The sequence below is a fragment of the Bombina bombina genome, chromosome 1 (genome assembly GCF_027579735.1).
Source record: "Bombina bombina isolate aBomBom1 chromosome 1, aBomBom1.pri, whole genome shotgun sequence".
Classification (NCBI taxonomy): Eukaryota; Metazoa; Chordata; class Amphibia; order Anura; family Bombinatoridae; genus Bombina; species Bombina bombina.
The window spans coordinates 1,030,888,279-1,030,907,074 of record NC_069499.1 but is presented as its reverse complement, the minus strand read 5'-3'; the positions used below and the strand labels follow the sequence as shown (position 1 = coordinate 1,030,907,074).

The 18,796-nt window shown below is 39.9% G+C and overlaps 1 protein-coding gene across 2 annotated transcripts in view; it reads right to left on the bottom strand.

Moving 5' to 3' along the window:
* The window catches only part of LOC128640878 (protein-glutamine gamma-glutamyltransferase 5-like), a 125,594-nt gene that overhangs the window by 89,667 nt on the left and 17,131 nt on the right, over window positions 1–18,796 (bottom strand). For both annotated transcript variants that reach the window (XM_053693331.1, XM_053693338.1), the window contains one exon: window positions 14,062–14,180. In XM_053693331.1, the coding sequence (XP_053549306.1) occupies window positions 14,062–14,180 (119 nt within the window). The remainder of the gene's footprint in view (window positions 1–14,061; window positions 14,181–18,796) is intronic.

The window sequence follows — 18,796 nt, the reverse complement described above, 5'->3', positions numbered from 1 at the left end:
CCCTACTGGTTATCTGCCCATATTACCTAGTGAAGTATAACTGTATGTGTTCCCCAGACATTCCTGTATTCCTTACCCCCTACTAGATATCTGCCCATATTACCTACTGAAGTATAACTGTATGTGTACCCCAGACATTCTTGTATTCCTTACCTCCCTACTGGTTATCTGCCCATATTACCTACTGAAGTATAACTGTATGTGTACCCCAGACATTCCTATAATCCTTACCCCCCTACTGGGTGTCTGCCCATATTACCTACTGAAGTATAACTGTATGTGTACCCCAGACATTCCTGTATTCCTTACCCCCTACTGGTTATCTGCCCATATTAACTACTAAAGTATTACTGTATGTGTACCCCAGACATTCCTATATTCCTTACATCCCTACTGGTTATCTGCCCATATTACCTACTGAAGTATACCTGTATGTGTACCCCAGACATTCCTATATTCCTTACCTCCCCTACTGGTTATCTGCCCATATTACCTACTGAATTATAACTGTATGTGTTGTGTACCCCAGACATTCCTGTATTCCTTACCTCCCCTACTGGTTATCTGCCCATATTACCTACTGAAGTATAACTGTATGTGTACCCCAGACATTCCTGTAATCCTTTCTTCCCCTACTGGTTATATGCCCATATTACCTACTGAAATATAACTGTATGAACTATATGTGTACCCCAGACATTCCTGTATTCCTTACCCCCCTACTGGGTGTCTGTCCATATTACCTACTGAAGTATACTTGTATGTGTACCTCAGACATTCCTATATTCCTTAATTCCCCTACTGGTTATCTGCCCATATTACCTACTGAAGTATAACTGTATGTGTACCCCAGACATTCCTATATTCCTAACCTCCCCTACTGGGTGTCTGCCCATATTACCTACTGAAGTATAACTGTATGTGTACCCCAGACATTCCTGTATTCCTTACCTCCCTACTGGTTATCTGCCCATATTACCTACTGAAGTATACCTGTATGTGTACCCCAGACATTCCTGTATTCCTTACCTCCCTACTGGTTATCAAGCTCTATATAAGGTGCTGGCACATTGTTTACTTTCACCCACAGCAGCAGGTTCTGAGGCCAGCTGGGCTTCACTAGTAATACACAGGTAACGTGTGTTATGAGGGGCACACTATTTACACTGTATGTTGGTGACTTGTGACCACAGAGCCATTTATACAAGTCACATCTCAGCTTACACAGAACTATAGACAGCTTGCCGAGACTCTGGCTACAAGTCAGACACTAAAGCAGAATGTGAGGCACCTAACTGGGTCATGGCTGTGCCTTATAAATGTAGGTAGTCGCTCCGATACACCAAGCTTCACAGGAACAAGTCACCCTAAGTCATATAATATAATGCTGGTGCATTAGTTAATGAAGGATCCATCAGTAACTCACAGTAGAACAGAAATAAAGCTCTTGGTGTCAGATTAAAACCTCTCAGGCTCATCCAGCCTCCCCATATTACCTACTGAAGTATAACTGTATGTGTACCCCAAACAATCCTGTATTCCTTACCTCCCCTACTAGATATCTGCCCATATTACCTACTGAAGTATAACTGTATGTGTACCCCAGACATTCCTGTATTCCTTACCTCCCCTAAAAGATATCTGCCCATATTACCTACTGAAGTATAACTGTATGTGTACCCCAGACATTCCTGTATTCCTTACCCCCTACTAGATATCTGCCCATATTACCTACTGAAGTATAACTGTATGTGTACCCAGACATTCCTGTATTCCTTACCCCCTACTGGTTATCTGCCCATATTACCTACTGTAGTATAACTGTATGTGTACCCAAAACATTCCTGTATTCCTTACCTCCCCTACTAGATATCTGCCCATATTACCTACTGAAGTATAACTGTATGTGTACCCCAGACATTCCTGTATTCCTTACCTCCCCTACTAGATATCTGCCCATATTATCTACTGAAGTATAACTGTATGTGTACCCCAGACATTCCTGTATTCCTTACCCCCTACTAGATATCTGCCCATATTACCTACTGAAGTATAACTGTATGTGTACCCCAGACATTCCTGTATTCCTTACCCACCTACTGGTTATCTGCCCATATTACCTACTGAAGTATAACTGTATGTGTACCCCAGACATTCCTGTATTCCTTACCTCAACCAACTAGATATCTGCCAATATTACCTACTGAAGTATTACTGTATGTGTACCCCAGACATTCCTGTATTCCTTACCCACCTACTGGTTATCTGCCCATATTACCTACTGAAGTATAACTGTATGTGTACCCTAGACATTCCTGTATTCCTTACCTCCCCTACTGGTTATCTGCCCATATTACCTACTGAAGTATAACTGTATGTGTACCCCAGACATTCCTGTATTCCTTACCCCCTACTAGATATCTGCCCATATTACCTTCTGAAGTATAACTGTATGTGTACCCCAGACATTCCTATAATCCTTACCCCCCTACTCGGTGTCTACCCATGTTACCTACTGAAGTATAACTGTATGTGTACCCCAGACATTCCTGTATTCCTTACCCCCCTACTGGTTATCTGCCCATATTAACTACTGAAGTATTACTGTATGTGTACCCCAGACATTACTGTATTCCTTACCTCCCTACTGGTTATCTGCCCATATTACCTACTGAAGTATACCTGCATGTGTACCCCAGACATTCCTATATTCCTTACCTCCCCTACTGGTTATCTGCCCATATTACCTACTGAAGTATAACTGTATGTGTACCCCAGACATTCCTGTATTCCTTACCTCGCCTACTGGTTATATGCCCTTATTACCTACTGAAGTATAACTGTATGTGTACCCCAGACATTCCTGTATTCCTTATCTCCCCTACTGGTTATCTGCCCATATTACCTACTGAAGCATAACTGTCTGTGTACCCCAGACATTCCTATATTCCTTACTTCCCATACTGGTTATCTGCCCATATTACCTACTGAAGTATAACTGTATGAACTATATGTGTACCCCAAACATTCCTGTATTCCTTACCTCCCCTACTGGGAGTCTGTCCATATTACCTACTGAAGTATACCTGTATGTGTACCTGAGACATTCCTATATTCCTTACTTCCCCTACTGGTTATCTGCCCATATTACCTACTGAAGACAAGTATAACTGTATGTGTACCCCAGACATTCCTGTATTCCTTACCTCAACCAACTAGATATCTGCCCATATTACCTTCTGAAGTATAACTGTATGTTTACCCCAGACATTCCTGTATTCCTTACCCACCTACTGGTTATCTGCCCATATTACCTACGGAAGTATAACTGTATGTGTACCCCAGACATTCCTGTATTCCTTACCTCCCCTACTGGTTATCTGCCCATATTACCTACTGAAGTATAACTGTATGTGTACCCCAGACATTCCTGTATTCCTTACCCCCTACTAGATATCTGCCCATATTACCTACTGAAGTATAACTGTATGTATACCCCAGACATTCCTATAATCCTTACCCCCCTACTGGGTGTCTGCCCATATTACCTACTGAAGTATACCTGTATGTGTACCCCAGACATTCCTATATTCCTTACCTCCCCTACTGGTTATCCGCCCATATTACCTACTGAAGTATAACTGTATGTGTACCCCAGACATTCCTGTATTCCTTACCTCGCCTACTGGTTATCTGCCCATATTACCTACTGAAGTGTAACTGTATGTGTACCCCAGACATTCCTGTATTCCTTATCTCCCCTACTGGTTATCTGCCCATATTACCTACTGAAGTATAACTGTATGTGTACCCCAGACATTCCTATATTCCTTACTTCCCATACTGGTTATCTGCCCATATTACCTACTGAAGACAAGTATAACTGTATGTGTACCCCAGACATTCCTGTATTCCTTACCTCAACCAACTAGATATCTGCCCATATTACCTTCTGAAGTATAACTGTATGTTTACCCCAGACATTTCTGTATTCCTTACCCACCTACTGGTTATCTGCCCATATTACCTACTGAAGTATACCTGTATGTGTACCCCAGACATTCCTATATTCCTTACCTCCCCTACTGGTTATCTGCCCATATTACCTACTGAAGTATAACTGTATGTGTACCCCAGACATTCCTGTATTCCTTACCTCGCCTACTGGTTATCTGCCCATATTACCTACTGAAGTATAACTGTATGTGTACCCCAGACATTCCTGTATTCCTTATCTCCCCTACTGGTTATCTGCCCATATTACCTACTGAAGTATAACTGTATGTGTACCCCAGACATTCCTATATTCCTTAATTCCCATACTGGTTATCTGCCCATATTACCTACTGAAGTATAACTGTATGAACTATATGTGTACCCCAAACATTCCTGTATTCCTTACCTCCCCTACTGGGTGTCTGTCCATATTACCTACTGAAGTATACCTGTATGTGTACCTGAGACATTCCTATATTCCTTACTTCCCCTACTGGTTATCTGCCCATATTACCTACTGAAGACAAGTATAATTGTATGTGTACCCCAGACATTCCTGTATTCCTTACCTCAACCAACTAGATATCTGCCCATATTACCTTCTGAAGTATAACTGTATGTTTACCCCAGACATTCCTGTATTCCTTACCCACCTACTGGTTATCTGCCCATATTACCTACTGAAGTATAACTGTATGTGTACCCCAGACATTCCTGTATTCCTTACCTCCCCTACTGGTTATCTGCCCATATTACCTACTGAAGTATAACTGTATGTGTACCCCAGACATTCCTGTATTCCTTACCCCCTACTAGATATCTGCCCATATTACCTACTGAAGTATAACTGTATGTGTACCCCAGACATTCCTATAATCCTTACCCCCCTACTGGGTGTCTGCCCATATTACCTACTGAAGTATAACTGTATGTGTACCCCAGACATTCCTGTATTCCTTACCCCCTACTAGATATCTGCCCATATTACCTACTGAAGTATAACTGTATGTGCACCCCAGACATTCTTGTATTCCTTACCTCCCATACTGGTTATCTGCCCATATTACCTACTGAAGTATAACTGTATGAACTATATGTGTACCCCAAACATTCCTGTATTCCTTACCTCCCCTACTGGGTGTCTGTCTATATTACCTACTGAAGTATACCTGTATGTGTACCTGAGACATTCCTATATTCCTTACTTCCCCTACTGGTTATCTGCCCATATTACCTACTGAAGACAAGTATAACTGTATGTGTACCCCAGACATTCCTGTATTCCTTACCTCAACCAACTAGATATCTGCCCATATTACCTTCTGAAGTATAACTGTATGTTTACCCCAGACATTTCTGTATTCCTTACCCACCTACTGGTTATCTGCCCATATTACCTACTGAAGTATACCTGTATGTGTACCCCAGACATTCCTATATTCCTTACCTCCCCTACTGGTTATCTGCCCATATTACCTACTGAAGTATAACTGTATGTGTACCCCAAACATTCCTGTATTCCTTACCTCGCCTACTGGTTATCTGCCCATATTACCTACTGAATTATAACTGTATGTGTACCCCAGACATTCCTGTATTCCTTATCTCCCCTACTGGTTATCTGCCCATATTACCTACTGAAGTATAACTGTATGTGTACCCCAGACATTCCTATATTCCTTAATTCCCATACTGGTTATCTGCCCATATTACCTACTGAAGTATAACTGTATGAACTATATGTGTACCCCAAACATTCCTGTATTCCTTACCTCCCCTACTGGGTGTCTGTCCATATTACCTACTGAAGTATACCTGTATGTGTACCTGAGACATTCCTATATTCCTTACTTCCCCTACTGGTTATCTGCCCATATTACCTACTGAAGACAAGTATAATTGTATGTGTACCCCAGACATTCCTGTATTCCTTACCTCAACCAACTAGATATCTGCCCATATTACCTTCTGAAGTATAACTGTATGTTTACCCCAGACATTCCTGTATTCCTTACCCACCTACTGGTTATCTGCCCATATTACCTACTGAAGTATAACTGTATGTGTACCCCAGACATTCCTGTATTCCTTACCTCCCCTACTGGTTATCTGCCCATATTACCTACTGAAGTATAACTGTATGTGTACCCCAGACATTCCTGTATTCCTTACCCCCTACTAGATATCTGCCCATATTACCTACTGAAGTATAACTGTATGTGTACCCCAGACATTCCTATAATCCTTACCCCCCTACTGGGTGTCTGCCCATATTACCTACTGAAGTATAACTGTATGTGTACCCCAGACATTCCTGTATTCCTTACCCCCTACTGGTTATCTGCCCATATTACCTACTGAAGTATACCTGTATGTGTACCCCAGACATTCCTATATTCCTTACCTCCCCTACTGGTTATCCGCCCATATTACCTACTGAAGTATAACTGTATGTGTACCCCAGACATTCCTGTATTCCTTACCTCGCCTACTGGTTATCTGCCCATATTACCTACTGAAGTATAACTGTATGTGTACCCCAGACATTCCTGTATTCCTTATCTCCCCTACTGGTTATCTGCCCATATTACCTACTGAAGTATAACTGTATGTGTACCCCAGACATTCCTATATTCCTTACTTCCCATACTGGTTAACTGCCCATATTACCTACTGAAGTATAACTGTATGAACTATATGTGTACCCCAAACATTCCTGTATTCCTTACCTCCCCTACTGGGTGTCTGTCTATATTACCTACTGAAGTATACCTGTATGTGTACCTGAGACATTCCTATATTCCTTACTTCCCCTACTGGTTATCTGCCCATATTACCTACTGAAGACAAGTATAACTGTATGTGTACCCCAGACATTCCTGTATTCCTTACCTCAACCAACTAGATATCTGCCCATATTACCTTCTGAAGTATAACTGTATGTTTACCCCAGGCATTCCTGTATTCCTTACCCACCTACTGGTTATCTGCCCATATTACCTACTGAAGTATAACTGTATGTGTACCCCAGACATTCCTGTATTCCTTACCTCCCCTACTGGTTATCTGCCCATATTACCTACTGAAGTATAACTGTATGTGTACCCCAGACATTCCTGTATTCCTTACCCCCTACTAGATATCTGCCCATATTACCTACTGAAGTATAACTGTATGTGTACCCCAGACATTCCTATAATCCTTACCCCCCTACTGGGTGTCTGCCCATATTACCTACTGAACTATAACTGTATGTGTACCCCAGACATTCCTGTATTCCTTACCCCCTACTGGTTATCTGCCCATATTAACTACTGAAGTATTACTGTATGTGTACCCCAGACATTCCTGTATTCCTTACCTCCCTACTGGTTATCTGCCCATATTACCTACTGAAGTATACCTGTATGTGTACCCCAGACATTCCTATATTCCTTACCACCCCTGCTGGTTATCTGCCCATATTACCTACTGAAGTATAACTGTATGTGTACCCCAGACATTCCTGTATTCCTTACCTCCCCTACTGGTTATCTGCCCATATTACCTACTGAAGTATAACTGTATGTGTACCCCAGACATTTCTGTATTCCTTACCTCCCCTACTGGTTATCTGCCCATATTACCTACTGAAGTATAACTGTATGTGTACCCCAGACATTCCTATATTCCTTACTTCCAGTACTGGTTATCTGCCCATATTACCTACTGAAGTATAACTGTATGAACTATATGTGTACCCCAAACATTCCTGTATTCCTTACCTCCCCTACTGGGTGTTTGTCCATATTACCTACTGAAGTATACCTGTATGTGTACCTCAGACATTCCTATATTCCTTACTTCCCCTATTGGTTATCTGCCCATATTACCTACTGAAGACAAGTATAACTGTATGTGTACCCCAGACATTCCTATATTCCTAACCTACCCTACTGGGTGTCTGCCCATATTATCTACTGAAGTATAACTGTATGTGCACCCCAGACATTACTGTATTCCTTACCTCCCTACTGGTTATCTGCCCATATTACCTACTGAAGTATACCTGTATGTGTACCCCAGACATTCCTGTATTCCTTACTTCCCCTACTGGTTATCTGCCCATATTACCTACTGAAGTATAACTGTATGTGTACCCCAGACATTCCTGTATTCCTTACCTCCCTACTGGTTATCTGCCCATATTACCTACTGAAGTATAACTGTATGTGTACCCCAGACATTCCTGTATTCCTTACCCCCCTACTGGTTATCTGCCTATATTACCTACTGAAGTATAACTGTATGTGTACCCTAAACATTCCTGTATTCCTTACCTCCCTACTGGTTATCTGCCCATATTACCTACTGAAGTATAACTGTATGTGTACCCCAGACATTCCTATATTCCTTACTTCCCCTACAGGTTATCTGCCCATATTACCTACTGAAGTATACCTGTATGTGTACCCCAGACATTCCTGTATTACGTACCCCCCTACTGGTTATCTGCCCATATTACCTACTGAAGTATAACTGTATGTGTACCCTAAACATTCCTGTATTCCTTACCTCCCTACTGGTTATCTGCCCATATTACCTACTGAAGTATAACTGTATGTGTACCCCAGACATTCCTATATTCCTTACTTCCCCTACTGGTTATCTGCCCATATTACCTACTGAAGTATACCTGAATGTGCACCCCAGACATTCCTGTATTCCTTACTAGTGATGTCGCGAATAGTTCGCCGGCGAATAGTTCCCGGCGAACATAGCTTGTTCGTGTTCGCCGCGGCGGGCGAACATATGCAATGTTCGGTCCGCCCTCTATTCGTCATCATTGAGTAAAACTTTGACCCTGTACCTCACAGTCAGCAGACACATTCCAGCCAATCAGCAGCAGACCCTCCCTCCCAGGCGCTCCCACCTCCTGGACAGCATCCATTTTAGATTCATTCGGTAGCTGCATTGTTAGTGAGAGGAGGGACAGTGTAGCTGCTGCTGATTTAATAGGGAAATAGATAGCTAGGCTAGTGTATTTAGTGTCCACTACAGTCCTGAAGGACTCATCTGATCTCTGCTGTAAGGACAGCACCCGAAAAAGCCCTTTTTAGGGCTAGAACATCAGTCTGCTTTTTTTTTTTCCTGTGTAATCTAATTGCAGTTGCCTGCCTGCCTGCGTGTGTGTCAGGCTCACAGCGTATACTGTGCCCACTTGCCCAGTGCTACCACTCATATCTGGTGTAACAGTAGTGTACATTTAAAAAAAACAACACTTTTTTGACTGTGAAATAATAGCAGTCAGTTTCCTTCACACGTGTGCGTTTCAGGGCCTGCCAGGACACAGTGTCACACCAGTGCAACTCAAATCTGGTGTAACAGTAGTGTACATTTAAAAAAAACAACACTTTTTTGACTGTGAAATAATAGCAGTCAGTTTCCTTCACACGTGTGCGTTTCAAGGCCTGCCAGGGCACAGTGTCACCCCAGTGCAACTCATATCTGGTGTAACAGTAGTGTACATTAACCCCTTAATGACCACAGCACTTTTCCATTTTCTGTCCGTTTGGGACCAGAGCTATTTTTACATTTCTGCGGTGTTTGTGTTTAGCTGTAATTTTCCTCTTACTCGTTTTTTGTACCCACACATTTTATATACAGTTTTTCTCGCCATTAAATGGACTTTATAAAGATACCATTATTTTCATCATATCCTATAATTTACTATAAAAATAATTATAAAATATGAGGAAAAAATGGAAAAAACACACAATTTTTCTAACTTTGACCCCCAAAATCTTTTACTCATCTACAACCACCAAAAAACACCCATGCTAAATAGTTTCTAAATTTTGTCCTGAGTTTAGAAATACCCAATGTTTGCATGTTCTTTGCTTTTTTTGCAAGTTATAGGGCCATAAATACAAGTAGCACTTTGCTATTTCCAAACCATTTTTTTTTTCAATATTAGCGCTAGTTACATTGGAACACTAATATCTGTCAGGAATCCCTGAATAGCCATTGACATGTATATATATTTTTTTTTAGAAGACATCCCAAAGTATTGATCTAGGCCCATTTTGGTATATTTCATGCCACCATTTCACCACCAAAAGCGATCAAATAAAAAAAATTGTTCACTTTTTCACAAATGTTTTCACAAACTTTAGGTTTCTCACTGAAATTATTTACAAATAGCTTGTGCAATTATGGCATAAATGGTTGTACATTTTTCTCTGGGATCCCCTTTGTTCAGAAATAGTAGACATATATAGCTTTGAGGTTGATTTTTGATAATTAGAAGGCCGCTAAATGCCACTGCGCACCACACGTGTATTATGTCCAGCAGTGAAGGGGTTAATTAGGGAGCATGTAGGGAGCTTTTTGGGGCAATTTTAGCTTTAGTGTAGTGTAGTAGACAACCCAAAGTATTGATCTAGGCCCATCTTGGTATATTTCATGCCACCATTTCACCGCCAAATGCGATCAAAAAAAAAAAAAAAAGTTACATTTTTCCAAATTTTAGGTTTCTCACTGAAATCATTTACAAACATTTTGTGCAATTATGGCACAAATGGTTGTAAATGCTTCTCTGGGATCCCCTTTTTTCAGAAATAGCAGACATATATGGCTTTGGCATTGCTTTTTGGTAATTAGAAGGCCGCTAAATGCCGCTGCGCACCACACGTGTATTATGCTCAGCAGTGCAGGGGTTAATTAGGGAGCTTGTAGGGTTAATTTTAGCTTTAGTGTAGTGTAGTAGACAACCCCAAGTATTGATCTAGGCCCATTTTGGTATATTTCATGCCACCATTTCACCGCCAAATGCAATCAAATTAAAAAAAATAGTAAACTTTTTCACAAACTTTAGGTTTCTCACTGAAATTATTTACAAACAGCTTGTGCAATTATGGCACAAATGGTTGTAAATGCTTCTCTGGGATCCCCTTTGTTCAGAAATAGCAGACATATATGGCTTTGGCGTTGCTTTTTGGTAGTTAGAAGGCCACTAAATGCAACTGCGCACAACACATGAATTATGCCCAGCAGTGAAGGGGTTAATTAGGTAGCTTGTAGGGAGCTTGCAGGGTTAATTTTAGCTTTAGTGTAGAGATCAGCTTCCCACCTGACACATCAGACCCCCTGATCCCTACCAAAGAGCTCTCTCTTCCCTCCCCCACCCCACAATTGTCCCAGCCATCTTAAGTACTGGCAGAAAGTCTGCCAGTACTAAAATAAAAGGTCTCTTTTTTTATATATATATATATATATATATATATATATATATATATATATATATATATATATATATATATATTTTTTAGCATATTTACATATGCTGTTGTTTAGGATCCCCCCTTAGCCCCCAACCTCCCTGATCCCCCCAAAACAGCTTTCTAACCCTCCCCCTCTGCCTTATTGGGGGCCATATTGGGTACCCAGTTTGCAAATAAAATGTTTTTTTTTTTTATTTCATTTTTCTGTAGTATAGATCCCCCCCTAATCCCCCACCCGCTCCCAGATCACTTAGATTTCCAAGTACTAAATATTTTGCACCCCTTTCTTCCACTTATAAAAACATTTTTTTCTGTAGTGTAGTGGTTCCCACCCGCTCCCTCCCCGTGCACGCGCCCGCCTCCTCCCGTGCACGCGCGCCCCCAGCGATCCCGCCCACGATCCCGCCCTCCTCTCTGACAAGGACCGCATCGATGGCCGCCCACCCGCCTCCCACTTCAGCTCCCACCCACCAACGAATGCGGCCATCGATGCCCGGTGCAGAGAGGGCCACAGAGTGGCTCTCTCTGCACCGGAGGGGTAAAATTTGTTATTGCAGGATGCAATGTTTGGGCTGTGTGTGTGTGGGGGGGCTGTCTGTGTGTGTGTGGGGGCTGTGTGTGTGTGTGGGCTGTCTGTTTGTGTGTGTGGGCTGTCTGTGTGTGGGCTGTCTGTGTGTCTGTGTGTGCGCTGTCTGTGTGTGTGCGCTGCCTGTGTGTGTGTGGGCGCTGTCTGTGTGTGTGTGTGGGCGCTGTCTGTGTGTGTGTGGGCGCTTTCTGTGTGTGTGTGTGGGCGCTTTCTGTGTGTGTGTGTGTGGGGGCTGTCTGTGTGTGTGGAGTGGGCTGTCTGTGTGTGTGTGTGTGTGTGGGGGCTGTCTGTGTGTGTGTGGGGGGGCTGTCTTTGTGTGTGTGTGTGGGGGGGGGGCTGTCTGTGTGTGTGCGTGGGGGCTGTCTGTGTGTCTGTGTTGTGTGTGTGTGTACACCTGTTTATGTATATCTGTGTACCTGTGTATGTGTCTGAGTGTGTGGATGCATGTGTATATAATTATCAATGTGTGTGTGTATTATATCTGTGCACTGTGTTTGTGTGGTACAGTGCATTGCCCCATTTCTTTTAAGTATTTTTTGTTCTGGGTAGAGGCCCGCGCTGTCATTCTGCCTAGGGACCTGCACTTGCTAGTGTCGGCCCTGGCATCTCTGTAATGTTCTTGTTATCATAAGAAAGCACATAAAAATAAGGCCCAGTTCAACTCAACTGTTCCTAATTGTCAGCATAATTCTTCATTATATACATAAACCATTGTTCCAATAGTACAAATGGTATATTGCAATATTTAAAATATTATAGTGCTCCACTTTAGTGGATTTATATGTTTTTTTATTTAAAATGTTGTGCATTACCTTCAATAATTTTTCTCCCAATTTTTTAATTGTAAAAACTGTGGGGGCGGGGTTGGGGCGAAGATTGGGCGGGGATGGGCGGGGTTGGAGGCGGGGAGAAATGGGGCCCCATTTTGTCATCCTGCCTTAGGCCCCGCAATGGCTAGGGCCTGCCCTGTATATATGTGTATATTACCTATCTATAGGTGTATATTGCATGTATATGTGTATATTAGCTGTCAATATGTGCTTATTATGTGTGAATATGTGTATATTACCTATCTATAGGTGTGTATTACCTGTCTATATGTGTATATTAACTTTCAATATGTGTATATTACCTGTCTATATCTGTATATTAGCTGTCAATATGTGCTTATTATCTGTGAATATGTATGCATTACCTGTGTATATGTGTAATAACTGTTTATATGTGTATGTTAGCTGTTAATATATTATCTGTGAATATGTGTGCATTACCTGTGTATATGTGTAAATTTACTGTTTATATGTGTATATTAGCTGTTAATATGTGCTTATTATCTGTGAATATGTATGCATTACCTGTGTATATGTGTAAATTTACTGTTTATATGTGTATATTAGCTGTTAATATGTGCTTATTATCTGTGAATATGTATGCATTACCTGTGTATATGTGTAAATTTACTGTTTATATATGTATATTAGCTGTTAATATGTGCTTATTATCTGTGAATATGTATGCATTACCTGTGTTTATGTGTAAATTTACTGTTTATATGTGTATATTAGCTGTTAATATGTGCTTATTATCTGTGAATGTGTGTATTACCAGTCTACATGTGTATCTTACCTGTCTATATGTGTATATTAACTGTCAATATGTGTTTATTATCTGTGAATATGTGTGCATTACCTGTGTATATGTGTAATAACTGCTTATATGTGTATGTTAGCTGTTACTATGTGCTTATTTTGTCTGTGAATGTGTGTATTACCTGTCTGTCTACATGTGTATCTTACCTGTCTATAGTTGTATATTAACTGCCAATACGTGTTTATTATCTGTGCATATGTGTGCATTACCTTTCTCTATTTGTATATTACCTGCAAGCTTGTGGTAGCAATAACCAACCATGTTTACGGGCGCGTGATAAATTAACGGTCCATTTGAAATCTAGCCCTATATGTATATATTACCTGTCTATATGTGTATATTAGCTATCAATATGTGTTTATTATCTCTGAATATGTGTATATTACCTGTCTATATATATATTTTAGCTGTCAATATGTACTTATTATCTCTGAATATATGTATATTACCTGTCTATATATATATATATATATATATATATATATATATATATATATATATATATATATATATATTTTAGCTGAGCTGTCAACATGTACTTATTATCTGTGAATATGTGGGCATTACCTGTCCAAAGTTCCAAGGGCAGGGAGTAATCCAGTTCTGATGGCCTTGGTACACAAAGCCATAGTCATTCATTACATATTCCTGTCTCCATGTCTCATCTTGCATGTACACATCGTCATCTGTTAAGTTCAGACAAAAGAGAACCAGCTTGATAAATGCCAGTGCTGTGGTACATTTGACAACAATCTACAAATCAACACCACAGAATAACCATATTTATAAGTTGCGTTGTGCTGTCCCTCATGCTTTACCATTCAACTAGTAATGTAAAAAACATTGATGTGATCACTGGAAATGGACAACTTGTTGCAGTAAGTTCTAACATTTGCTAACTTACATTTAAATACATTTAAATATGGTTTATTACATGCATTACACATATTTTCAAAATTTATATAGCCTTAAAGTAATTTAAATATTTATTTAAGTATAAATTTTACCATATACATATATTTTTGATTGCCTAGCAGTTCATCCTCCCAAATTACCGGGTGCTCCTACGGTGTTAATATCAGCAGGCTCACTGGACCAGACTTCTATTTGTGCACATGCTAAAACAATGGCTGTATAATTTCATATAGAGGGCTAGATTATGAGTGGAGCAGTAGTTTGCACTCCCGCTCACTTGTTGACCTCACTAGACTTTGGCTTTTTGCACGTGTTGTGTTGCGCGCGTATTACAAGTTGAAAGAAAAATGTTTTCAGTTGCATGCTAACTCGATGTGCGTAAAAAGCCAAACTATGAATATCGTGACTGCGTTAACCTATTCCCCCATAGACTTCAATGGAGGCAAAAAGTGGGGAAAAACTAAAACATGCAAACTTGACCGCATTAGTGTATGAATATTTCCATTCCAATGTTCTTCACATAGAAGATTATGTTCTATTTATTCATAAATATACAACCCCAAAGTTGGGACTATATGGAAAATGCAGAAAAACAAACAAAGAATCATTTGAAAATTCAGTTCACCATGTACTATATTGAAAACACATTATTAACACATTATTTGATGTTTTACTTTGTAAATTTAATGTATTTTTAAAAATATACACTAATTTCAAATCTGATGACTGCAACACGTTCCAATAAAGTTGGGACGGAGCAATTTAGGACTAATAGCAATGTGACAAGTTAAAATAAGAAGGTCATGTGAAACAGGTGAGGCAATCGTGTAATCATGAAATATAAGGAGCCTCCAAAAAAGCCCTAGTCCATTAAGAGCAAGGATGGGTCAAGGCTCACCAATCTGCCAACAGATGCATCAGCAAATAATTCAACACTTTGAGAACAACATTCCCCAAAGACAAATTGGTAGGATTTTCACCTTCTACAGTGCACAATATAATTAAAAGATTCAAGAAATCCGGTCAAATCTCGGTCTGTAAAGGGCAAGGTTGAAAACCACTTCTGAATGCGCATGATCTCTGATCCCTCAAATGTCCCTTTCTCAAAAACCAACATGAGTCTGTAATGGATATTCTGATATCGGCTCAGAATACTTTGGTAAACCTTTGTCAGTCAACACCATTTGCCGCTGCATCCATAGAAGCAAGTTAAAGCTTTACTATGCAAAGCAGAAGCCATACATCAACACTATGCAGAAGTGCCGTCGACTTCTCAGGGCTCGGTCTCATCTGAGATGGAAAGTAGCACAGTGGAATCGTGTTTTGTGGTCTGACGAGTCAACGTTTCAAAAGAGGAAAATGACCATCCAAGCTGTTATCAGCTTCAAGTCCAAAAGCAAGCATCTGCTATGGTATGGGGGGTGTCAGTACCCATGGCATGGGTAACTTGCACATCTGTGAGGGCACCATTAATGCAGAATAATATGTATAGATTTTAGAGCAACATATGCTGCCACCCGACTTCTTCTTTTCCAGGGACATCCCTGCATTTTCCAGCAGGACAACGCCAAACCACATTCTGCCCGTATTAGAAGTGCATGGTTGTGTAAGCAGAGAGTGCTGGTGCTAGCATGGCCTACCTGTTGTCCTGACCTATGTCCAATTGAGAATTTGTGGTGCATTATGAAGCACAAGCTAAGGCAACAAAGGCCCTGTACAGTTGTGCAGCTGAAGAAATGCATAATGGACTGGGGGAAAATGTTGTCTTCAGTGCCCAAATGCTCAGTAAGTGTTATTAAAAGAAAAGGTGATGTTACACAGTGGTAAACAGTTAACTGTCCAATCTTTTTTGGAGTGTGTTGCAGTCATCAGCTTTGAAATGAGTGTATATTTTAAAAAATGCATTAAATTCACAAAGTAAAACATCAAATAATGTGTTAATAAAGTGTTTACAATATAGTACATGGTGAATTCAATTTCCAAATTACTCTTTTTTTTTCTTTTTTTTCTTTTCCATACTGTCCTAACTTTTTTAGAATGGGGTTGTACATTTTCATCTACTTGACTGCAAAGGGCTCCAATGTGTTTATATATGTCAATATATGTATACATATGTATTTGTGTTTATTTGTCTGTAAATACATACTGTATATACACATATAAATACATATGTACACACATTTATGCAGGAGTTATGAAAATGTCATATTTCAATGTGCTTTACATACAGAACAACGTATTTTTTATTGTAAATACATGTTTCTATATATATACTGTATCTACAGGGAGTGCAGAATTATTAGGCAAATGAGTATTTTGACCACATCATCCTCTTTATGCATGTTGTCTTACTCCAAGCTGTATAGGCTTGAAAGCCTACTACCAATTAAGCATATTAGGTGATGTGCATCTCTGTAATGAGAAGGGGTGTGGTCTAATGACATCAACACCCTATATCAGGTGTGCATAATTATTAGGCAACTTCCTTTCCTTTGGCAAAATGGGTCAAAAGAAGGACTTGACAGGCTCAAAAAAGTCAAAAATAGTGAGATATCTTGCAGAGGGATGCAGCACTCTTAAAATTGCAAAGCTTCTGAAGCGTGATCATCGAACAATCAAGCGTTTCATTCAAAATAGTCAACAGGGTCGCAAGAAGCGTGTGGAAAAACCAAGGAGCAAAATAACTGCCCATGAACTGAGAAAAGTCAAGCGTGCAGCTGCCAAGATGCCACTTGCCACCAGTTTGGCCATATTTCAGAGCTGCAACATCACTGGAGTGCCCAAAAGCACAAGGTGTGCAATACTCAGAGACATGGCCAAGGTAAGAAAGGCTGAAAGACGACCACCACTGAACAAGACACACAAGCTGAAACGTCAAGACTGGGCCAAGAAATATCTGAAGACTGATTTTTCTAAGGTTTTATGGACTGATGAAATGAGAGTGAGTCTTGATGGGCCAGATGGATGGGCCCGTGGCTGGATTGGTAAAGGGCAGAGAGCTCCAGTCTGACTCAGACGCCAGCAAGGTGGAGGTGGAGTACTGGTTTGCGCTGGTATCATCAAAGATGAGCTTGTGGGGCCTTTTCAGGTTGAGGATGGAGTCAAGCTCAACTCCCAGTCCTACTGCCAGTTTCTGGAAGACACCTTCTTCAAGCAGTGGTTCAGGAAGAAGTCTGCATCCTTCAAGAAAAACATGATTTTCATGCAGGACAATGCTCCATCACACGCGTCCAAGTACTCCACAGCGTGGCTGGCAAGAAAGGGTATAAAAGAAGAAAATCTAATTACATGGCCTCCTTGTTCACCTGATCTGAACCCCATTGAGAACCTGTGGTCCATCATCAAATGTGAGATTTACAAGGAGGGAAAACAGTACAGCTCTCTGAACAGTGTCTGGGAGTCTGTGGTTGCTGCTGCACGCAATGTTGATGGTGAACAGATCAAAACACTGACAGAATCCATGGATGGCAGGCTTTTGAGTGTCCTTGCAAAGAAAGGTGGCTTTATTGGTCACTGATTTGTTTTTGTTTTGTTTTTGAATGTCAGAAATGTATATTTGTGAATGTTGAGATGTTATATTGGTTTCACTGGTAAAAATAAATAATTGAAATGGGTATATATTTGTTTTTTGTTAAGTTGCCTAATAATTAATCACAGTAATAGTCACCTGCACACACAGATATCCCCCTAAAATAGCTATAACTAAAAACAAACTAAAAACTACTTCCAAAACTATTCAGCTTTGATATTAATGAGTTTTTTGGGTTCATTGAGAACATGGTTGTTGTTCAATAATAAAATTAATCCTCAAAAATACAACTTGCCTAATAATTCTGCACTCCCTGTATATACCAATAACTATATATCTATTCCTATACATATATTGGTATAGATATATACTTTACAAGAACAGTATCAGATATTTATAGAAATATATATTTAATTATAAAAAGAACATTATTTTCATGTGAACAACATAGGAATCTAAAATGTGTTTTGCGCATTGTGTTTCGAGATTTAGATTTTAACGCAGTCAGGTTAGCACACATGAAAATTTAGTATTCTTCAGGAGCATTATTGAAATATTAAATGTAAAAAATAGTAAAATTATTAAACATACTTTAAAATATTCTAAATAATCCAAAGCATGTCTAAATTTTTTACAATATGTTTATTAACTTTTAATAAGTTGTAACATAGTAATATAGTAGATGAAGTTGAAAAAAGACCGAAGTCCATCGAGTTCAACGCTTTACAAAACTAATATACTGTACTTAACCCCTCTAAAAGGTGACCCATTTAATGCAAGCAAACATATCCATGAATTCTGTTTCTAGCCAGAAATGTATCCAAACCATTTTTAAATGTATCTAAGGTATTGGCATTA